At 44.3% G+C, this 24,432-nt stretch overlaps 1 protein-coding gene across 1 annotated transcript in view; it reads right to left on the bottom strand.

Annotated features, from left to right (window-relative positions):
- The window catches only part of LOC125128686 (suppression of tumorigenicity 18 protein-like), a 138,760-nt gene that overhangs the window by 30,609 nt on the left and 83,719 nt on the right, over window positions 1–24,432 (bottom strand). The window contains exons 13-18 of the mRNA XM_047782868.1: window positions 24,312–24,402; window positions 23,226–23,330; window positions 20,520–20,713; window positions 18,199–18,410; window positions 9,711–9,956; window positions 1,668–1,783 (exon numbers count right to left, since the gene is read on the bottom strand). Coding sequence (XP_047638824.1) covers window positions 1,668–1,783; window positions 9,711–9,956; window positions 18,199–18,410; window positions 20,520–20,713; window positions 23,226–23,330; window positions 24,312–24,402 — 964 coding nt within the window. The remainder of the gene's footprint in view (window positions 1–1,667; window positions 1,784–9,710; window positions 9,957–18,198; window positions 18,411–20,519; window positions 20,714–23,225; window positions 23,331–24,311; window positions 24,403–24,432) is intronic.

Genomic DNA, 24,432 nt, shown 5'->3' with positions numbered 1-24,432 from the left:
ACGGTCGAGGTGGAAGAGGTGGCTCGTTCTTCATTTGTTTTATTTAAAAAAGGTAAACATGCTTTTATTATTTTGGTCAAACCCATCGCCTGTGGAAGTTCCAGGCTGGGGATCAAACCTGCACCACAGCAGCGACCGGAGCGGCTGCAGTGACCACGCTGGATTCTTAACTCGATGAGCCAGAAGAGAACTAAACACACTTTTATGCTGGGGAATTCCGAAGAAAGGGTACAGACTCTGGTGCTTAAGTGGGAGGGTTCTCTTTGCTAGAGACTCTCATTAATTGGCAGCTTTAAGTATATCTGTGTATGAATATACTTTCATATTTAAAAAGTGGAAACTATTCCCTGCATTTCACTCACTGACTCACGTTAAATGCCACCCTGTGGGAATGCCGCCAAAAAGTGCCAAAAAGCCATGTGCAGATCCTGCCTCGTTTTTGCCTGAAAGCCTGTCCCCCCAACCACCCCCGCTTCCTCCCTGACGTCCACCAGGCTCTAAACTCTAGTCAGACCTTCAAGGTTCAACGCCGGTAAGGACGAGGGAGCCGGGCTGTGGCCACCACCTTAGTCTAAACCCCTGTGGTTTTTGGTGGCAGTACCTTCCCGCACCTCGCTCCACACCTCCCTACCCCACAGTGGGCTGGCCTCCCTTATTCCAAAGACCCACTTCCCTAGGATCTGCCCTGCCCTTTCTGCTTTGACTTCTGAACGTCCTGTGGCATTTGAAGCCATCAAAGGCTCTGGGAACTGTCTTGGTTCTGCTCCTGTGATGATCTGTTTCTTCCTTCTCCCTCTTCCTCCTCCTCTTCTTTCCCCAGTTCCTTATTCTTTGTCTCCTTTCCACTCCGGTCCCAGCAGGACACGTGTCCTTGAATTCTGGGATGCGTACTCTGTCCCCTTCTTCCCATCCACCCTCCTGGATGCGCCATCGCCCAGGCCACACCCTCGGGATCTTGGTCTGCATCTCCAGGTCAAGATTCTAGACCATCTTCTCAACCCCAGATGGTCCCCTCGCACATCCAGCCTCAGACACCTCTGCTCATGCTCTTCCTGAAATGCCCCAGCATTAGTTCATGTTTCTGCTCTGTTCCCTGATGGCTTGTTCACACAAAACCTGCAGCCAGCCCTTGCCCTGCTCAGTTCCCGGCCAGAGAGCCCAGTCCTGGGGCTCAGCTCAGGGCCTCCTGCTCCCGGTGACCTGGCCTGTCTCAGAATCCACGAGGCCTGCTTGTGCTTCCTGCCTCTTCGGACCCTGGTCCTTCAACCCTCCTGAGTCACAGAACCCTTGAGAACGTGACAAAAACCATTAGCTCTCTTTTCAAATTACACCGCGCACTGAGTTTGTAAATCTATAATTCCCTGCAGGCCTCACCTGGCCTTTCTGGGGTCAGTGGATGTCAGACAAAAACCTTCTGATCAGAACCTAAACATTTCTAATCATTTTATGTTTTTCAATCAGCTCAACTCTTAATTATCTTGGCAAAAGATCATGTCATGTCCATTTTTTTCATTGTCTTCCTGGTTCTGAGCATCGGTTTATGAACCTACAACCCTTTCCTTATGGACAGGCTGAAATGGCCCCAGACAATGCCAGCCCAGGCCCCAGATGCGGGATGAAGTGTGACCTGACCTGGAGCCGCAGCATGAGCCCGTCCCATCACTTACGTGATCAGCTCTTTTTTGAGGTCTCTCGTGTGGAGCTTGGGTTTAGGGCTTGGTATGGAGGCCTCTCCAGGAAACTTCTTTTCCTCTAAGCTTTCTAGAGAGCTCACGGGGTCTTTCTGGAAAAAAAAAAAAAAAAAAAAGTACAGAAGCCCAGAAGGCATTAGGGAACTTGGGGAAGACAACGGTATTTAAAATCATCAGGGTCAAATTTGACTTTTGGCTTAAAGACTTAGCTGAAATTCTTTATAGGATTTTACACAAAATAAATAAGGTAATGACAATAAGGGTGTATCTGGACTTGAGGCACCTTTAGTCTTGGTGAAGAATGAGAAATTATAATTCATAGGGACACCTTTCAAAAGTGCACATTTCGGCAAATATAACTACAGAGGTATTTCTTGAGCTATGTAAACAAGTTAGTATTTTAATATGTTTCAAGTTTTATGGTATAATGAACACTTCCTAGAGAACATAGGAATCGGTTTTATGCACACTGGTAAAATAAGAAAATACTGCAAAAATGAATTACACAGTTTTAAATGGAGAGGGAAGAGGTAAATTTAGGATAATAGAATGCCCCTTCTGTTACACAAATGATTAAGATTTAAGTTGTTTAAATATGTAGTAACTGAGTCCACAATACCTGGACAGCATTTCATTTGATTTCTCTGGATAATTGCTTCTGCTCTCATATAACTTCCTGTTTGTTTTAACCACCTCTTTTGCTAAGTTGGTATTTTGTAATGCTTTGACTCACTGGATGGAATTTCTTATTGGATTATCACTCATTTTCATGTCCTTTTTTTTTTTAAGGTCTCACCCACGGCATATGGAGGTTCCCAGGCTAGCTCGAATGAGAGGTACAGCTGCCAGCCTACACCACAGCCACAGCAATGCCAGATCTGAGCCGGGTCTGCAATGTACACCACAGCTCATGGCAACTCCTGATCTCTGACCCACTGAGCGAGGCCAGGGATCGAACCCGAAACCTTATGTTTCCTAGTCAGATTCGTTTCTGCTGCGCTACAAGGGAACTCTCCTTCATGTCCTTTTTAAAAAATTTTTTTTATTATAGTTGATTTACAGTGTTCTGTCAATTTCTGCTGTACAGCAATGTGACCCAGTTATACATATACATACATATTTTTTCTTACATTATCCTCCATCATGTTCCATCACAAGTGACTAGATATGGTTCTCATTGCTTATCCACTCCAATTGCAATAGTTTGCATCTATTAACCCCAAACTCCCCGTGTCTCCCACTCCCCCCCCCCTCCCCCTTGACAACCACAAGTCTGTTCTCCAAGTCCATTCATTTCTTTTCTGTGGAAAGGTTCATTTGTGCCATATATTAGATTCCAGATGTGAGTGATATCATATGGTATTTGTCTTTCTCTTTCTGACTTACTTCACTTGGTATGAGAGTCTCTAGTTCCATCCATGTTGCTGCAAATAGCATTTTTTGTTCATTTTTATGGCTGAGTAGTATTTCATTATGTATATATACCACATCTTAATCCATTCATCTGTTGATGGACATTTAGGTTGTTTCCATGTCTTGGCTATTGTGAATAGTGCTGCAATGAACATAGGGGTTCATGTATTTTTTTGAATGAAAGTTCTGTCCAGATATATGCCCAGGAGTGGGATTGTTGAGTCATATGGTAGTTCTATATTTAGTTTTCTGAGGAAACTCCATATTGTTTTTTCTTTTTTTTCTTTTTATCTTTTTAGGGCTACACCTGCGGCATATGGGGGTTCCCAGGCTAGGGATCTAATCGGAGCTACAGCTGCCGGCCTACACCACAGCCATAGCAACACCAGATCTGAGCCAAGTCTGCGACCTACACTACAGTTCACGGCAACACTGGATCCTTTCCTTAACCCACTGAGTGAGGCCAAGGATCGAACCTGCATCCTCATGGTTCCTAGTTGGATTCGTTTCCACTGCACCAGGACAGGAACGCCCATGCTATTTTCCATAGTGGTTGCACCAATTTACATTCCCACCAACTGTGTAGGAGGGTTCCCTTTGTTCCACATCCTCTCCAGCATTTGTTATTTTTAGAATTATTAATATGGCCATTCTGACTGGTGGTGAGTGGTACTTCATACTAGTTTTGGTTGGCATTCCTCTAATAATTAGTGATGTTAGGCATTTTTTCATGTGCCTGTTGGCCATCTGTATGTCTTCTTTGGATAAATGTCTATTCAGGTCTTCTGCCCATTTTTCAGTTGGGTTGTTTGTTTTTTTGCTGTTGAGTTGAATGAGTTGTTTGTATATTTCAGAGATTAAGCCCTTGTTGGTTGCATAGTTTGAAATTATTTTCTCCCATTCCGTAGGTTGTCCTTTTTTTTAAATGGTTTGCTCTGCTGTGCAAAAGCTTGTTAGTTTGATTAGGTCCCATTGGTTTATTTTTGGTTTCATTTCTATTACTTTGGGAGACTGATTCAAGAAAACATTTGTCTGGTTGATGTCAGAATATTTTCCTTATGTTCTCTTCTAGGAGTTTGATGGTATCTTGTCTTATGTTTAAGTCTTTAAGCCATTTTGAGTTCATGGCCTTCTTTTAAGCTTTGTGCTGATCCTGATTTGTAAGGAAGTCTAATTGATCCTTACAAATCATTTATTTACCATCTGATATATTATCTTACAGAAAATTAAGGATGGTTTTACTCAATCACATAATTAGCTTACTTTCATCATTAAGCTTATATCCACTAAACATAATGTTTTCTGGATTTAATATTAAAATCAGATTAACTAATATAAATAACTGTCTCCTGACTCTCAAAAGTATTGATCTATTTAAGATGAGAAAACAATTTTGAGTTATTCAAGGTCAATCTCATTTAAATCAAATGGATATGAAATTGTGAAGGCAAATACAATTTTAATAATCCTGAGTCTACACTCAAAATCAATGGAAAAACAAAATCCCAACCAAAAAAAACTTCTAAGCCTTGATCTCAGTTATAAAGGCAAATGTAATACCTTTTTTTTTTTTTTTTTTTTGCTTAGGGCCGCATCCACCACATATGGAGGTTCCCAGGCTAGCAGTCCAATTGGAGCTGTAGCTGCCGGCCTATGCCACAGTCACAGCAATGTGGGATCAGAGCTACATCACGGCTCATGGCAATGCCAGATCCTTAACCCACTGAGTGAGGCCAGGGATCGAACCTGCGTCCTCATGAATATTAGTCAGATTTGTTACCGCCGAGCCATGTTGGTAACTCCAGTTACTTTGTTTTTAAATACACCATTTAAATATAAAGAGAAATGGGCACTTTATCATAGTGGCCCCTAAGCTAACAAATGAAGGGATACTTTAATGTGGCTTCCTTAGAATCTATAGAAAATAAGTGAACGATACTTCTTATCCTTTTCAGGTTTTAGAGTGTAAACACCTAAAGTGAAATAATTTCTAATTATAAGACCTTAATTCTGATAATCTACCATCTATTCCATTTGGAGGTAACTGGAATTCAGCCTGGAGAGTATTTTCCACTATAATTTATAAATGTCTTGGTCTCTTGAACTCAGAAATGATAACTCCAATTTCATCTCAATGTGGAACAGCCTTCGTTTTTCTGTTCAGAGGCTGAATTTTTCCATAAAAATGGCATAAAGTAAAAAAGACCCATTTTACTATTTTCTTTGTGATAAACTTAAGAATAAAGCTTCTCTAAGAAGGCATGTACATTTACACATGAACATATAAAGGCTGTCAGCTCTTGTTTGTCAAATCTGCACATCATAGAAGACAAGGGAATAAGGGGCTTTGAAAAAGCTGATCGGTTATGAAAGTTTAAGTTATTTGACTAAAATGCATTCAAAATTAATGCTTGCAGAATATATGGTATTTAACTTAGCCCAGTAGTATGTGGTAATGTTTTCATAGGATAATATTTTGTAACTTCTTTTAAAAACTCTCGTGTACGCGACTGCATTATGAAATACTTGTCTTTTGCTTTTCCCCCCTTCAGTATACTATAACTGGAAACTTGCAAAGAGCATATTATTAAAATACAGGTGATCATCACTAAAAGAAAGCTTAACTTTGTTACAGAAACATTTTTTTTTTTGGATAAACTCCTGGCATGCCATTAAAAAATACATCCATATCATTTGTAAGAATTGTTTCAAAATTTAAAGTATTATTTTGAGAGTAATAATTTTATTTTGCGGCTCTGTAGGATAAAACACGGCCTATAAGTGTGTGTTTAGAGAGTATATGTGTGCAGTGAAATTCTTTTAACGTACAGATGGAAGTTTACATGGATTTCAGTAAAGACTGGAGCATGGCAGTAATATGAGTAACGGATAATAGCATCTGGCACTTTTAACATTTTAAGCCCTGAAATCTTTGGAGAACTGACAGTTGAATGAAACTGACAGCTCTAGTTATTTCTCAGCACTTTCCTTTCGAGATATTTTGAGTTTTTTCCAGATTCAGGATTTTTTTTTTTGTAGGGGGCATCTGGACAGGCTATTTCACTGAGAGAGACAGACAATATTTTCTGAAAATTACCACCAAAATTAAGCAACTGTTGTGCATATGAACTAGATAACAATGAATTAGAAATAATCGCCTAGTTTCTGCTCGTGGGCTGGGTGTGGGGGTTGGGGACAGGAGGGGGGGGGGGTAGGAGCGGGCACCGGCCACTTTCACAGGGCACTGCTGGGGCCTTGGCAGCTTCTTGGCAGAGCTCGTGGGAGTGACAGTGGGGACCATCCCTGTCCCTGGCTTGCGTGGTCCCTCCTGTAATCAGGCAGAGGGCTCTGCTCCTTGTGTCCTGAGAAGCAGACAGCGCAGTGGCCTCCTCCATGCGCACCTGGGCAAGGGCCACCGCTTCGTTGTTCTCTTTCTTCTTTCTGCTTTTTCTCAGTAGCCCCAACTCTCTCCAGTTTGGGGTGTAGCTTTTTCCTTGTCCTTTTCTCCCTTCTCCTTTCTCTCCATCGTAGAGAAGTCCAGGCCCATTGTTTCATTTCCGTAGGACCAAGGAACGAAACCTTTAACCTCGTTGAGCCTCTATTTTCTCCTCCAAAAACTTTGAAAATAGTGCTACACTCCAGAACGGTTAGGATAACAAGATGCTGTGTATCAAGACCCTTAATTTCTATTCTTCCTGAATGCAGCGTCCCTCTGCTTCCCTCGTGATGAGGACAAGGAATACAATCCCCTTGTTCAAAATAATACCTATCAAGTATCGCCTTTCTCATCTCAGGATTCAGAACAGAATGTGAAAAATATTCTCTATTTGCAAATTACCTTGGCACAGATGAAGGAACAAAGAACAAGGGTGAGAAACTGTCCCAGGCGGTTGCATGATTCAGAAGCATCTTTGTGTGTGACCAGCAGTGAATCACCCACGTTCCAAAAACCAGGACAATGAACACAAAGCTTAAAACATTTCTGTCAGCTCAAAGCCAGGGCAAGCACTTGGACTCTAAGAACTCACTCAACACCTCCGAAGTCGCCCTTGTCATTCTCAGCGGCAGTGAATTCCCACGTAGCTTCTCAGTCGCAGGTGTCAGAATACTTAGGGTGCAAAGGCTAACGGTGAGTCTGCCCTGTCAGACTCGAGGTCAGCAAGCCATTCTGAAAAGAGCAGAAATCGAATCCAAACAAATCCATCTTCCCCAGGAACCTGCTGGGACATCAGACTGCCCCAGGTGCATAAGCATCACACAGGAACGCAGTCCAGCTGAATCCATAAAGCTGCCGGGCAAGTCCATACGGCTTGGGGGATTATGCCCCAAATGAGACTGGGAATAAAGAGGGGGCATTTGTCAGGAGCCTCCAGCTTCTGGCTGAAGATAAGACACATAGCCCAGGAGGCCCCTGAGGTGCTTCCTAGCCCCCAGAGACAGGAGTTTCCCAGAACACGAGGGTGCCCTGCACACATTGCCGCACAAATGGCAACCGATGTCAAACCCACAAGGTCCCTGATGGAAGCAAGGACCCACTTTGCCTGGGTTCTGCCCAGGCCTAGACCAGACATCTGACACTGTGAGAACAGAAAGGCGACTCTGCCGAATGCTGACCGTGGCTGATGTATGCAAGGTTTGCCAGGATGAAGACAAAAAGTCCAAGCCCCTTCACATGGCACTGAGGTTCCCAGACACAGGGTTCACCCCACTGGGACCCCCCAGGACAGGGATGCAGTTAGGCTTACTCTGCAAGGGACTGTCCTTTATGGCACACGCCTTTAACTGGGCCCCACCTCCAGGTCTTGTGAGGAGGGCTGGGTCCCCCAAGGAGGGGGGTGGCCGTAACTGGGTCAGCCAAGGGGTCCTGCAGACTGGAGGGTCCCGTGTCAGGAGCTGCCTTGCATGAAGTAGGCTGATTCAAGCATCTTGCTCTTGTCCTGGCTGTGCTTCCCCTGCCTGCCTCCTACTCCATCTCAGACCTGGGAACAGAGGGACTACCCCAGGACCATGGGCAGAGCTCAGACCTCAGTGCAGAGGGACTGACCCCGGGGACCACGGGCAGATTTCTGTGCTATAATGACATAAACTAGGAGTAACTTTTGTTACTTTGCAGGAGCCTGAAGTGGCCATTGGGGGAGTGGTCCAGGGCAGTGGTGCCGGCTCAGTCACCACCAGGGGGGAACCAGCTTTGGATGTTTTGCAGGTATCAGTTTTATAATTCATTACAATCAAACATATATTGGTTTAAGAAATGGTTCTCCCCAAACAGTGTTATGATGGATGAACCAAGACGATGCCTCCATACGTGGGGTGAATTTTTAGAAGCCATGCAGCAGAGAGTGACAGAGCCTGGCGTTGTTCAGCCCCTCCCCTCCCCGTGGTGTGGCTGATGGTGGCCCAGAGCCTGCCTTGGTTCCTGGGGGGCACCTCTGGGAGCCCGCCTCCAACCAACCCTCCCTGTCCCTCCCTGTGTGCTGAGAGGTTCTTCTATGTGACCTGGGTGACACAGGTGTCTTCCTACCAGACCTGGCACGTGTATGGAGGAAGCGTGTCCTGTGTGGTGCCACAGTCTGGGCCCATCTTACTGCCTGGAAGTGGGGTGCAGTGAAAGTGCAGGGAGGGGGAGAGAAGAAGAAAGGGATGGAGGAGGGAGGGAGGGAAGGAGGGGGAGGAGGGAGGGGAGGGAGGGACGAGGGAGGGGGACGGGAAATAGCCCAAGCTTGTGATCACTGTGGTTTACGCTGACTCACTCCCAGAGATGCTAAATATAAGCTAGACTCAAATTCGTCTCCCAGAAGTCTCTGAACTGCACAAGCTGGAAGGACATGAGGCATGTTTCCAAATGACCATATCAATTCTTTAAACATGTCAACCAACACATATCAGTCACTTTCCTGATGCAAAAGAGAATCATTCCCAGTAATACTGGGGTCCCACCTGCAGTGACAAAGAGTCTAAACAGTGCAGGGTCCGGCCATGAGCTCTTCCAAATGACACTGAGACCAGCCAGGGGCTCTACCTATGCCATGAAGCCTGATGGATTCCTACATGAATTCCTTTGGTGTGTGGGGGGGAGGGAGCCACCACCAGGGACAACCCAGAATCCACAAAGGACCTCCCTGACTCTGGGGCTGAGATGGCTCAGATGCCCAGTGTCCATGGCCAGGCCTAGACCCAGCTCTGCACTTGCCTCCCAGGAAACCAAGGAGAAAGCGGCTGAGCTGGGTCCTTGACTTTGGTTTGTCCCTATGTTCCAGCCCCTTGAGCAGAGAGCACCCAAGGTTGGCATCTCAGTGTTGAGCGGCAGGCTGGACCTCACAGGCTGCATGCGGGGGCGGGGGGGACAGACATCACCTCTCATGCAGCACACAGCACACTACAGCCTTCATGGGGACACAACGCGCTGATGACACAGAGCTTTAGGGTGGATTGATTTACACATTTCTCCTGAAGTTCAAAGTCATCACTTTTATCAAAATCGCAAACAAGGGACAGAATTACGTATTACGTAAACAGGAACGTGAGAACGGAGCCAGGAAGAAACAGGGGACCAGGCGCTCTGACGGCGCTCTGTCTCCCGTGTATGGATTGATCTTGAAGCCATACCTCGTTCCCCTCGTCTGTCTTCCCCTGGGCTTTGCTATAGTTGATAGGCGTGTCCCAGCCCTCCTGGTCGCAGAGGGCCTGGTAGAACGCGGCATTGACCAAAATGCTGCTGGTTTTGAGTGAGGAAGAGGAAGCGGTGGGAATAGAAGCGTTCGTGGAAGTTAGGGGCGTGGCTTTGTCCAGGATGCGATTTCTTTTCATGCTTAAGTCCAACGTGCCATTTTCATCCACTTCTATCTCGGCTCCCTGGTGGACAGAAGGAAACAGAAAAATATTTAAGCAGTTTGCAGTGGCAGCCGAGCAATGTAGGGCTTTTAAAGGATCATTTTAAATGTAAGCTTTTATGTAAGTGTATCTGATTTTAAATCTCGCTTTCTGGTTTGCTTTGGTTAATGTTCAATTCTTAGGCAGACTTTTCAGAGCAGCCCCATTACCAAGCGTCGCGCTTCTGGATTTAAACAAAGTAAGCCTAATATAAATAAGGTGGTCCAAATACTAAATGCACTGGCTAAACCTGTTTTAGCTATTTTTTTTAAAGTTTAGCTTTAAATCTTCCTTTCTAGTTTGCAGAATAATCATGTCCAGTTCATTCTTTAACGTATTAGCCCTTGGGTTTATAAAGATGGGTAATACTGCCTCCCCATCATGATATTAATCTAACATAAAAAACATGCAATAATAACCAGCTGGAGGAGAACTGTTATTGGAATATTAGGTTACGATGAAAGTGATATTTTACCCTTGAACCAGAAAAGCCTGGTTAACTTGTGGGGGGGCGAGGGGGCGGGCCGTGCCAACCGTAGTTCCCCCTTGGGGCTTTGAGTGGGGGGATTAAAATCTACAGCGAAAACTCCAGAATAAAAGTGATTAGTTGCCAGATCCTTGGTAGGAGACCTTAATTCTGCCTCACATCTCCCGTTTCTCCTTGGGAGACCTTTGGCTGAGCTTCGTTTTGTTTTTAAGGTTCAAGTGCCAACAGAGTCCCCATGTGCCCTGGACCTTCCACAAGTCACATGCCTGAGGATGGTGCCTGTGGTCCTGAATCCTGAAGGCTGCCAGGCAGTAAGTCCCGGAATGTGGGGCGAATGAGCCTGTGTCTCTCCTAATTGGGGCAGGTGAATGCCTTTCCGGTATTTTCACTGTCACCCATCAATCCACAATCAACTTCTGGACTATGACTCTCCTCTTTTCCTTCCGACAGGCAAAGCAGAAGCTTTCTCTGAACACATTCCCAAGATCCCTAATAGTCACCTCCAGGGGCTCATTTTAACTCCTTACTTAACACTCTGCCCTCATTCCTTCCCCAGTGGTCCCAGCCACCTCCAGGGACAACCCAGAGTCCACAAAGGACCCCCCACCCCCACCCCGGCTCTGGGGCTGATACAGCTCAGACACCCACTGAGCAGCATCCCCCTGAGCTGGTGCCTGAGCGAAAACATAAAAGCATCTTTTCTGTTGGTTTATTTTACCTGCAAAGTTCCTGTCTCTCAGCCTACGAGGTAGATGTGCTTTCCTATATTTGCGGGAGGTAAATACACTTCTAATATATTTGTACTAAGATGCTTTGGCCGTATCTTTCTGTCCTTTTTAGTAAATAGTTTAATCTCCTGTGATAGTTTTAAGCCCTGAATTTCACAGTACAGCTTATCCGGGATAATAACTTAGTAACCACAACATCTTATGCCATCTGTATAATATCAAATACGTTTTTATACCAGCATTAATAAACCTTAGTTACAAACATCCAAGATATTAACCATATCGGTGCTGCATGCTCACTCCATGAGACAATGCATTCTGCCATGAGAACATCAAAACAATTTTTGGCTTCAAAACTGATACGTAACTATGGCAATGAAACAGAGCTATAGCAATCAAGTTTAATGGCCAATGTAAAGTAAAATGCTAAATATTGTAGTTGCTGACATTTTTCATAAAAAAATAAAAAACTTGGGTTAAGACTGCACAACCAACATTCACATAAAATTCCAGACCTCTGTGACAGATGGCTTAGGAAAAAGGAGCCACGTGACTGGGCTGCAGCGTTTTATAGTGCAAAACCCATAAATAGTGCAGATTTGAGCTCACTGAAAAAATATCAACTATTCCAAGACAACACTAATATACATTTTAGTTTTTACAGGAAAGAAATTTCCGCGTAAATTAAAAAATTAGAGGTTCTCAGAGTTGCAACAGCGATCCATCTTGAGTAATCATGGGCTAATGAAAAAAAAATCACTCCTAATGTTTAAAAGAGGTGCTTTTCTGTGCCCTGCGCCCCAGCCGGCTGCTCTGAGCACCTGACCGGGCTCAGGGAGCAGGCGGCCGTGCGGGCACAGATGGGCTTTAAGTGAGCTCACAGATGCATTCGACAATTACACACAGCATCAGAGAAGAGCCCCTTTCTGCCCGTGGAGGGGTGGATCTCACGTTTACTGCATGGAATTTATGCAGAGCAGTATCAATACACATCACTCTCTGCTGGAAACTCCAAATGGCAGGACAATGAAGAGGGGGTAGTGGGCAGAATGATCCTGACGGGGCACCCCCCGCCACCCCCCGACCCCTGATTCCTCATTTCTCAAAGGGCTGTTTTAGACCTTCTTTCAATCACTTCGCGATTAAGTTTGGGGGTGCTGGGCATAGGTCTACTACCAATCATGTACTTTCCAACTTAGAAGAAACGTCAAAGACCATCACTTTTGAGTTATAGGTGCTACTGATGATGTATTTATTTATGAAATGATCAAGAAAGCACATAGTGTTTTCAAGCTACTATATTTTGGGGGAAAGAAAATTGAAAAATATAGTCCCCCTGCCTTCAAGGAATGTATTTGGTGCATACAGGACATTTTTAGTGAAATAGACTATAAATTATGATGTTACATAATTTATATATAAGGTATACAATTATCAATTATTATTCAACTGAAAGTCGAGATAATTATTCATTATAATCCTTGTCTGTGACTCAGATGTCTGCCAACAGAGAAATGATTAATGAAATTATGCTGCATCTATGTAATGGCACATTATGTGACCAGTAAAATGATAATTATGAGGATTTTGTTGCAACGATGTTCACAACTAGGGAAAATGGGTAAATATTTGTTTTCTGAAGAACAAAAGGGAAAACAAGAATTTTTACATTTGTATGTAGAAGACAGGCTTATGGCTGTCTTTTGCCAGTATTTTCCAGGCAGATGACAACATTATATTGTTTCAACAATTAAACATTATCTTATAGTTGAAGATGGTGATGAAGCAGAAAACCCAAATTGTTAATTTTACCTTAAATGTCCTGATTATGAAAAATATTAACTTTCAAGACATTGACAAACTAAGATAGCCTTGTTTTCTTTATTTGGCAAGTTTTCTGTTAATACCAGAGGTCCCACTACCTTGCCCCTGTGACTGGGTTAAAAGCAGGAGTATGGTTAGGGGCTCCTCAGCCTGGTTTCTACCCGGTCCCTTCCTGTTTCATGGGCTTCTGTTTGGAGAGTGTCTTTTTGCCTTATTCTAGGGCTGAACCCATGGCATGTGGAGGTTCCCAGGCTAGGGGTCGAATCGGAGCTGTAGCCGCTGGTCTATGCCACAGCCACAGCAATGTGTGGGATCCACGGCGTGTCTGTGACCTACACCACAGCTCACGGCAATGCCGGATCTTTAACCCACTGAGCAAGGCCAGGGATCGAACCAGCAACCTCATGGCACCTAGTCAGATTCGTTAACCATTGAGCCATGACAGGAACTCCAAGAGTGTCTTTTTGATATCAAAAATCCTTTGAAATATGTTTTCAAAGTAGGCAAGGTATTGATCATAAACAAATGAACTCAGGGATCTTATTCTCACTGAATAGCAACTGAATATTAAAACTATTAAGAACATAGACCTGTGAATTGCACTCAACACAAATCCAATGATGGCATTCAGAGAAGAGTGAGTGGCTGACAGTTAAATGTATAACCATTTTCCCCCAATCTTTGTCTGGCACTTGGAATCACAGTGAAATCTCTTGGGTGGACCAGCAGTCTGTACAGCACAGAAAGATAAGCTCTGCAAAAAGGCCATAAGTCGGACAGACATGAATTCACATGTTAGCCCCCCCAGCTGTCGCTGTGCCACTTGGAGGCAATTATTCAATACTGCCCCAATACTATTTCTTCACCTGCAAAATGGGATAGTAATATCTGCTTTGCAAAGTTCTAAAAGGATTAATGCAGGCAAAGTACTTATTTACAGGACCTGGCACATAGCAGGTGTTCAAAAAACAACAACTAATAATAATGATGATGATAAGAATAGGATTGGGTTTGTGGACAGCATGAACCCCGCCCCCCCATTCTACACGGAGGTAAAGCGATAGTTTCCCCACACATGTCTCCTCTGGTTCCTTGAGATCCTGACTCGAGTCCCTCAGAACATTTCCCTGGTGATATAGAGCATCAGCTGACTTCATGTTAAAGTTACAGAAAAAGGCTGCTTTTGGATTCTCACCACCCCCAGGCTATTTCTGATAGCAGGCAGCAGGAACGGCGATGTGATATCATGTTGTTTCTAGGCCTTGTTCAAGCACAAAACAGACTTTGAACTTTAAGCATTTCAAGCAAGTGTCAATTTTTTGTTTTCTTTTAAGGCACACTGTGCATATGCCACTTTGTCTAAACAGGTGGAGAAAACACCAAAACAAACAACAGACCGCTTGGCAAGCAGCAGCAATTGGGATAAAGATAGACTTGTGCCTGTTCCTACCTCCGCTGACACGAGGACAAGAAGGAAGGAAGATGGGGAGGAAGGAGATGGGACCCGGGGCTCAGGGATCTCGGTAAACCCCAGCCGCTCAGCCCCCATTGCCGGTTTCTACTCAGCCCGGAGCTCATTTCAGGACCAGCAGTCATCAGACTAAAGGGGGAACGTTTGAAGCTGTGCTCCATGTGTGTTTTACCAACATATCAATTCCACGTGGAAATGAAGGGCATCATACAAATTTCAGGACCAAGGACAGTGCTAGTATTAAGAAGGGGCTCATCCTTCAGACCAAAGTATCCTTAACCATGACCCTCTCCACTAAGTGCTGTTAAGACTGTTCCTCCCGACTTGATTCCTCAAAGAGATACGTAAGATGCTTGAGGGTGATTTCGGAGGGGTAGATGTGCTGTGTACGTGCTGGGTTGGGTATTAACAAATCAACAATTCCTTCTATGATCTACTTTTAGGATGTAGTGGATGTGAGTTGGGGCAGTAATGCAGTGATGGGCAATGTTAGGGCTGGCATCTCAGCACAGTGCTGGGCAGGGGCCTCGAAGGACGTGTTCTAGTGTTGGGTAGGTGGACGCTCAGGCTGAGAACCCGTGGAAGGAGAACACTTTGGGATGTCCATGTCATCCATCCTTGTTTTTAGAAGTTCTCTTGCCTCTGACGTCAACCTCTGCCCCCTTATTTTTCATAAGAGTGGGGGTTGTGCAAATCATGAATTCACAACTTGGAGTCAGTTGTGAGGTTGCACTTAGCATGAAAAAAAGTCTGTTTTAGCCCTGACAAGTGAGCATGGAGGCAATTTCAGGGTTAGTGTTCTTTGGCTCAGCTTCACAAGGTCATGCCCAGGTGGGACAGCATGATGGAATCTGTTCTCCTCTTGGGCTCTGTAGGGAACTTCAGGGAAGCTTACTGGGCAAAGAAAAGGACTGGAGGCAGAAGGAAAATAAGTCCCTTGTCCACGTCCGATCAAATACCCTAGAGAGCCACCCTCCTTCCCTGGACATTAGGAATGTCACCTGAGGATCCAGCTCTTTGCCTCGAATGACCACTTCTTTTATCCTTCTCTAACTGCAAGCTCCTTAATGGCAGGGTCTCTCATGGGCTCCAACCTGTGGCTTGGGCGGTCTAGCACCTACAGCTTTGGTTGGGACAGCTGAGTCCACCTGCCAGAATCCCTAATGCATCAAAAATGCTCTATGCTCAGCTACAGACGTCAAAGGGCAGGGAAAAGCCATGCATCTCCACATCCCTCTTTCTAAACTAGGAACTCAAGAGATCTCCAGATTTTGGCTAGCAAAATATACATGCTAATAGTCCACCCTGGAGGAAACACCAAATCCTGGTGGATAGAGAGAGCCAGGTCAGTGTTCCACTTGGAGAGGATGATTGTTTACACTTCATCCTACACCAAGGAAAGGGCCCAGAGCAGAAGGCAACACTGACAATAGAAGGGGCTGTCACTGGGCACCATTTGATCAGAGCCCATTTTTCTTTTTTCATTTTTTTTTTGGCTAGAATAATTACTTTTTGTGGTTTCAGGAATTTATGAGGTCCTCTTTTATATTTAGAAAATAGGATCCAACCAGGATAGAATTTTGCAAATTGTTGCAGTTGTGTGCAAACACCTGCCTGGTAGAAGGATTCTGCACAAGGTGACTTTGTAGGGTGCCATATTGATCCTATTTTAACAACCGCTATGGCAAATGAGATCTTTTTTCATGGGAAAAAGGTTTTAAAAAACTGCCAGCATCACAAACTCCTTCTGAAAGCCGATCATCTGTACACTGTCTCTTTCACCCTCATCACCACATCAATGGCTTGGCTCCTGCAGTTAGGACCTGGCTGGCAGTCTGGGGGCTGAGCCATGCAGGGGTTCCTGTTCCTCAGGGTGGGCGTGCCTACTCCAGAGCAACCCCGGCAAATAGGGTGCTCCCCGCAGGAGCGTCAAGTGTATGCAGCGAGTTTGCGATTTGCATTTTTGAAATATGCCAATTTACAGTCACTTTTCAGACCAGAAATGTGTTTTAAAAAGAGAACATATATAGCTGAGGAAAAATACCTTCAAATTTGAGTCCTCTTTGTTCCATTCATTGTTTGGTTTCAGCAATTACTAGAACTTGGAGACTATGTAGGTGAAAGGCAGAATTCTGAGGAACAAAAAAGGATCTACCTGCGCAGGTGGAAAGCCTTCAGTGAACAAGCATTCATTCAACTAACTTCAGCAGCATTAACCTTTAGGAGAGCAGCACTTTCATTCTCCTAGGACAGCCTAAACCACCACAAATCAAGCACCAAGAAGGAAAATGGTTTACTCTGTCCCCAACTAGTTGCCTATTAGAACAGTCTTCAAAAAGGAGAAATTTATCCAGGGATTTTTTTAAAAAAAGAGTGTAAAAATAACCAAAGCTACATTTTAAAGGAACCTAAATCATTCATTTCTGTAAATAATTTCTGACTTGAATCCCTGTGATTCTGGACAGCTCGGCGTTTTCTTTATATTTCTGAGGCGATGTGTTTTTTGCCTTTGTTTAAGAACCTCATTTGTTTAAAAATTGTTTTTGAGTGGTTTTTGGCCACCAATTCTGCCTGGGGTTTACTTGGCTCAGATCTGTCCAGAAGCTAATTCTAATTCTTCTGTCAAATGCTCGATGCCACTGTGTGCCCTGTGCTCCTGAAGGCCTGGCACAGGTGAGCAGCTGGTCACGCCAGGGATGGGCGGAGCTCTCAGGGCCGAGGGAGCCGGGCCGAGCTCGCTGTGTTTTGGGTGAGAATTTAACCCAGGGAATCCTTCACCCAAAGCAAGGGCAAACTCTCTTTTCCAAATAAGCCTGGGGGCTCTGTTTCAGCTGGCTTCAGCTGTCCAGGTAGGAAAAGGATTCCTTTCACCAACCCGTTGTGGAGGCCATAGTCACTGGTTCCAGTGGAGCATGGGCTGTTCTCATACCTCCTCTGAGGGTCACGGTCACTTTGGAGCACTGGGACCCCCCCCCCCTCGAAAGGCAAGACATGGAGGAGCTTTGTTTTTTATTTTCATCAAGGATCATAAACACGGATGCCTACTTCTCAGCGTTGGTTGAAAAGGAGAGGTCATTAGAGAAATGGGATTAATTTCACAAGCTCTAGGAAGGTGGGATCTTCATAAGCATCACAGAATGGGATTTGGGATTTGAATTTGCGCCCTGAGTTCTCAAGACCCATTGGAGCCCTGCCCTCTCTCATTGATGTCATGCATCTGGGTTTTACCATGTGTCCTTCGAGAAGCTCCTGAGTTCCAGAAGTCAGCGACTCAGACCACATTATGTGATCCAACAGTAACACGTGAACAATGAAATGGCATGAATTTCCCCCACGATTCCCAAGTGGCCTGTTAATCAAACACGTCTTACCATCTTTGATTTGCAGGCAGCGAACCGCTTTCATTGTTCAGACTGATTCTAGAGGCCACCCTCTTCACTCATGTGCCAACGTCCCCAACACAAAAAGAGGTTTGGAATCTATGGAACTCCCCACCCAGGCTCCCCCTCCCCTGGCTTTGGTGCAGGCCCAGTCACCCTCCTCCTGACCCCCCCACCAACTCATCACTGTAAGCCCTGTTCCTCCTCGTCTCTTCCCAGGACAAGGGGAGGGGGGGACGGGCTGCGGGGTGGCGACTGTGGCCAGGATCACGAAGGCAGTGGATGCTTACGGTTCAGTCGCTGGCCCACCCTCCGGGCTCTTGGACCGGCCTACCTTGGCATGCAGGCTCTGCGGCTTGTTGGAGAGGATGCCTGCAGCCTGCCTGCAGCGAGTGGAAAGGTTCAGGATGGCAGCAGCTGCCGCTATGTGGGTGTCTTCGCTGCACTGACCGTAGCTATAAGAGCTGGCACGGCAAGGGCTCTGTGTGTGGGCGCCGGCGCTGGGCAGCCGATTGGGAAATTTCCCTGGATTGGAAAAATGCTTTGCTGTTGAAGAGAGATTTGATTAGCAATTGCATGTACATGGATTTAGTCATTAAATAGATTTGTTTGAAAGATATAACTTCTTGCATGAAAATACATGAAGAATAAATGAAAACATGCCCATTATTCTCTCTCGGTACGTTAGATGAAGATTATTCAGATCGGTTTTCATAGCAGTTCACAGATCAAACGATGTGATTGCTGGGAAAGACTGCCTATTCTCTTAATATTTTTTGTATTTACACTTCGTATGACAAAAACTCCAGAACTAACGTTATGGGGCAGGTGCACCGACAGCGTCGGTAGCAAAAATTGTAGATTAAAAACCACGCCAGCCAAACCCGTCAGGGACTAGAGAGCTTAAGGCTGGTACATCCACAAACTGGGTGTGTGAGGACCAGAGATTCCAGCAGAGAAAAATGGAACTTTTCGCTATTTGTTTTCATGATAACAATTTATATTTAGACATGGAATTGCATATCTACTATTTGATATTCAGGTTTGTTTTGTGCTTAAACCAGTAGAAGATTCTGGTCATCCTACTTGAAGGAACTGAGTAAGTGGTGGAGGCTTTAGTGAGCTGGCATTTTCAGGCTCAGGTCCAGGGCAGTGAGTGAGGGAATGGACGGAGCTCACCTTCTCAGGGTGAACTGGAAGGAATCGAGTCATCGGGGCTGAGTCCTGTTTGATGTTTCTGTTGCAGGTGCTGAGGCCCCACTGGGAGACAGAATTCATGTGTTTCTCTTCTCTCTGGGTGTTTGGAATCCTTACTCAGGGGCCGGAGGACACACCCAAGGTTTAATATGGGGTAATATAAAGGCATTTAGCTTTTTTACTCGAAATCGTTTTTGTTTTATTTTCTTGCTTTTTAGGGCCACACCTGTGACATATGGAAGTTCCCGGGCCAGGGGTCCAATGGGAGCTATAGGTGCCGGCCTACACCACAGCCACAGCAACACGGGATCTAAGCTGCATCTTCGACCTACACCACAGCTCAAGGCAACGCTGGATCCTTAACCCACTGAGCCAGGCCAGGGATCGAACCTGAATCCTCACGGATACCAGTCAGGTTCATAACCCCTGAGCCACAGTGGGAACTCTACTTTCTCATCTTTTCATTAGAATATCCAAGGGCTCTAAACAGTTTGAGGAGATGGTTAGTACAAACACCAAGTTTTACGTGTGATAGTACCTTTGCGCTCTGATCATCTTTATAGATGTGTTAGCGTTACGGTCTTGACACATTTACAACATTTCTATAATAATCTTAAATTTGTGGATGAACATCTCCACAACCACACTTCTTTTCCCTCAGTAACATCCTGACTCCCAAATTGTGAGTTTCTTCTTAGACTTCTCACTTTTTCTCCCAGCTTCAGTCTGAACGCTTTTGCTGATGTAAGTAATATTTTAAGTAGTATTTTGACATTTTACCTATTACATTTTACAGTTTTATTTTATTCTATTCTTTTGTCTTTTTAAAATTTTTTATTTTTTTTAGGGTCATACTCATGGCATATGGAGATTCCCAGGCTAGGGTTCAAATCGGAGCCGTAGCCACTGGCCTATGCCACAGCCACAGCAATGCCAGATCCCAGCCATGTCCATGACCTAAACCACAGCTCATGGCAAAGCCAGATCCTTAACCCACTGAGTGAGGCCAGGGATCAAACCTGCCTTCTCTTGGATACTAGTCAGATTCGTTTCTGCTGAGCCACAACGGAAACTCCTAAATATCATAATTTTGATATGGATCATACTTACTGTATTATCATAGCTATGGCAATTTCCAATGTATTAATCCCAATCCTGGCTAAATGAAAATTAAACATTTCTTTAGAATTACTGTATTTAAATCCAACAATGGCATCACATTTGTAGAATAATTACTCCACTAACTCTTCACCGTATTCAGTGTAACTTCATGTAAAATCAGTCATACTGATTAAATTATGATTGCTGTCCTTATTTTATTTCACTGTACACTGTATTTTCTCTGTTCCTCGCAGTAAGCAGTATATGACATATTTTAATTCATGCCCTCTTCTCACCTAACACACACATATGTAAGATGCATTTTTTGGGGAATATATAGTAGAATTGGAAGCTTACATTCAGGAAATGGTGGTGTTTTTCGTCCTTGACCTGTCTGTACGAGAGGGCGTTTACCAAAAACCTGGGCGTCAAAACTGGCATAATCAAAAGGTACTTTGCCAAACTTCTCTTGTTCTTTTGACACCGTGGCTCTGGAAGAGGTGATGGCTTGTGATCGGAAATTGAATTCGATCTGCTTCACCAAGCTTGTCCTGAAAAGAAAGGGTTGAAAAGAAATACAATGAACTCCTGGTGAACACACCAGCTTCGGATCTGAAAGCAGGGTGTGTCATGCCTGCCGGTGGTGCCTACAGAGATGTGCTGTGGGAAGGGGTGTGGTCACTGCAGGATGGGGGGGGGGCCAGGAGGCTGAGCGTTGTGTGTCTGAGATGCCCATCAGGAAAACAGGAAGTGCCATCCTTCGTCCATCTCACATGGATGCTTAAGGAGCAAGTGCTTGACGTCTGCTAAAACTCTGAGCTCTTTAGAGAAAAGTGCTGACAACCTATCTTTAGGGCACTGATAAGGTGTGCACGTCCTGCGGTTAGGACTGTTCATTGGTGCAGCAGAGAAAAGTCACCAGTGTAACCAGTGAGGAAATGTCATTATATTCTGTTCAGCAGAGTTGGTAAGGCCCTGATGCCTAACAGGGGCCGTTTTGGCATCAGAAACTTGATTCTTGAACTATAAATTTCTTCTTAGGCTTTTCACCTTTTCCCCCACCTTCAGACTGAATGTCTTTGCTGCTTTAAGTAGTACTTTAAATAGTATTTCAATATTTTATTTATTCAATTGCTATTGTTTCATTATGAATCAAAATTACTGCATTATAATAGCTATCATATTTCTCAATAGAATTATCTCAATCCAAGCTAAATGTGAAATAAATATTCCTTTAGAATTACTATCTGGATTAAACAAGGGGGTCATATTTATATATTCCAATTTCAGGAAATGACAGGAAAACACAAATGCTGTTGTGCTGTAGTCTCAATGCTAACAGAACATAAACAAATACACCTTTCAGGGTTTATCAACATCAAAAATACATATTTTCCTTTTGTTTTTCACCAACACGTACCTTAGTCATCAGAATATCAAAGTTTTGATGATATTTCTTAGATTGGGTAAAAAAAACTTTTTAGTTTCTACATCAAAATAGATGTAGAGGCGTTCCCGTCGTGGCGCAGTGGTTAACGAATCCAACTAGGAACCATGATGTTGCGGGTTCGGTCCCTGCCCTTGCTCAGTGGGTTAACGATCCGGCGTTGCCGTGAGCTGTGGTGTAGGTTGCAGACGTGGCTCAGATCCCGCGTTGCTGTGGCTCTGGCGTAGGCCGGTGGCTACAGCTCCGATTCAACCCCTAGCCTGGGAACCTCCATATGCCGCGGGAGCGGCCCAAGAAATAGCAACAACAACAACAACAACAACAACAAAAAAAAGACAAAAAAAAAATAGATGTAGAATGTGTGATGTGTTGTTTTTTTTTTTTTTGCATGTATAGCTTGGTCTATATCCTTAACGCTGCATCACTATTCTAGTCTAAAACAACATTTCTCTTTTAAGCAATGAGCAAAATGAAACTTAATGCTATTTCTATTTTGGCAAATAACCCTCTTCGGGAGAAATTAGAGGGCACAAAAATTTTGTTTTCACTGGCAGTTAATCAGTATCTCATGGTTTTGACTTATAATCTTTACTCATGTGATCTGAATGCCAATTTGCCTCTTTTTATCACATCTACAGAAGCAAATATTCAAGGATATCATATCTTGAAAATGTTCCTAGTAATTGCTTTTCATTTCAGTGTCTGGGTAACAACAATGAAGACCTGGTCATCTACCATGATCCTGAAATCACTTCTCCTCCACATACGGTTTTTGTATTAATATGGATGTTACCAGATACAGTTTATTATTTAGGTGTAAGGTCTTCTGAACTACTAGAGATTGTGAAGGACCAACAGGGGATTTATTTTATTGATAGTTATCAATTTGGAGTGAATTTTTGTTTTAAAGACACCAAATGCATATCACCGAGGTGTGAATACAGAGCCTTGCATATTTTGAGCAGGTTTGAGGAGCTTCTGGTGGTGTTTTTTCGGTAGAAAAGTTACATTAATCCTAAAGAGGCACCACCTGGCTAGTGGGATGGCTTGCGTTTAGTGACACAGAATTTTGATTAATCTATGTTATTGCATACTTTATTTTTTTATTTTTTTTTTGTCTTTTTGCATTTTCTAGGGCCACTCCCACGGCATATGGAGGTTCCCAGGCTAGGGGTCCAATAGGAGCTGTAGCCACCGGCCTACACCAGAGCCACAGCATTGTAGGATCCAAGCCGCATCTGCAACCTACACCACAGCTCACGGCAATGCCGGATCCCCAACCCACTGAGCAAGGCCAGGGATCGAACCTGCAATCTCGTGGTTCCTAGTTGGATTCGTTAACCACTGCACCACGATGGGAACTCCTGTTATGTACTTTAGATAGATCCACATTATGTCATCTCTCTATGCAGACTAACTTCATGTTAAACTTCTGGAGGATCTAGCAGTTCATTGAAGGGACAGCATGTCCAGCTGGCCCAGCCTCCCAAGTGGACATTGGCGGCTGTGCCTGGGGACAAAGGTGGTCCCTGGTGAGCTGGCATATGGCAGGAGAGGGACTCTGTGTAGGAGCTGGGAGCACATGGAGCACCCAGCGTGCCAGGAGAGCCTCATACCTGTGACCCTGGTCAGGACACTGCCCGGCTTTGGGAGAATCAAGCTGACTCTTGTCCTGGGACATGGCCAGTTTTTCAGCTGCAGCAATTGGACAACCAGAAAGGCTGTTTAAAAAAAGTGGGAGGATCTGAGTTAAAGACAAGGTGATTTGCTTTGGCACCTCCCTCCCAGCATCCCTGATGCACAGCAAATATTGTTACATTAATAGTTCACTTCCTAAAAGATTCCAAAGGGTTTGTAAACCATTGTGTCAACATTTTTCCCCCAACCTCATCTCAGCAGCAAAGGATAACAAGCTCACTTCTAAAGTCAAAATATTGTTGGGGTGGGGGGAATCACTCAGTTATTCTGAAACTTCATGCTATTTTAAGTAGCATGGCTCATCCAACAGCAATTGTCCAACTGTGATGTTAGCACCATAATTCCGTGATGTCTTAGGATCTTTGGCAAAATGTCAGGCTCTTAATTTTACATCTTAGTTTAAATGGGGAGGATAGAACATACTTTCTGGCACTATGCTTACGAGCCAAATAGTATCTCATGAACACATAATCTATACTTAATACACATAAAACAGTAAGTATTTTCACCCAAAATATTTAAATACACACAATACATTTGTATATCAATGCACATCTGTGTTTTAAGTTAGTTGCGATCTCAGTGAAGTGAATCTCAATGAAATGAAATGATCTTTACCTTCAGAAATCTGAAGCTCTTTGGGTACCATTTTTATACTTATTGGATGGGATTCAAGATAAGCCCCAGGCAGCTCTTTCCAACGTGAAAAGCTCTGGGGAGGCTCAGAGCAGAGGACACGCTCTCTGACTACATGAAAATCTACCCTCTGCCTGCAAATAAGACATATTTTGTGGCATAACTGGCTGCTAAATGAAAATTTCTGGGGGAGTAAAGGACGAGTTTTTTGTTTGTTTGTTTGTTTGTTTTTACTCTGCACACACAGAGACTCTTTTCTATCCATGTCAAGTGCTAACATATCTGAGAGTGATCCAGCCCTTCTGATCACACGAGGTGAGCGCCCCGTCTCCTCGAGGACGCTGCCTCTCGCGCCCCGTAGCAGTTACCTCCTGTGAGTGTTGCGGTTGCTGTTGACGTGTCCTCGTCCTGTGCATCCTGGGGTGGGGCACTTGAGCACATTTTCATGCATGGCAAGAACTAAGCACAAAATATCACATAAAAGAAAAG

This window comes from Phacochoerus africanus, chromosome 6, assembly GCF_016906955.1.
Source record: "Phacochoerus africanus isolate WHEZ1 chromosome 6, ROS_Pafr_v1, whole genome shotgun sequence".
Taxonomy (NCBI): domain Eukaryota; kingdom Metazoa; phylum Chordata; class Mammalia; order Artiodactyla; family Suidae; genus Phacochoerus; species Phacochoerus africanus.
The sequence above is the reverse complement of the archived record's forward strand: the minus strand, read 5'-3'. Positions and strand labels throughout refer to the sequence as shown.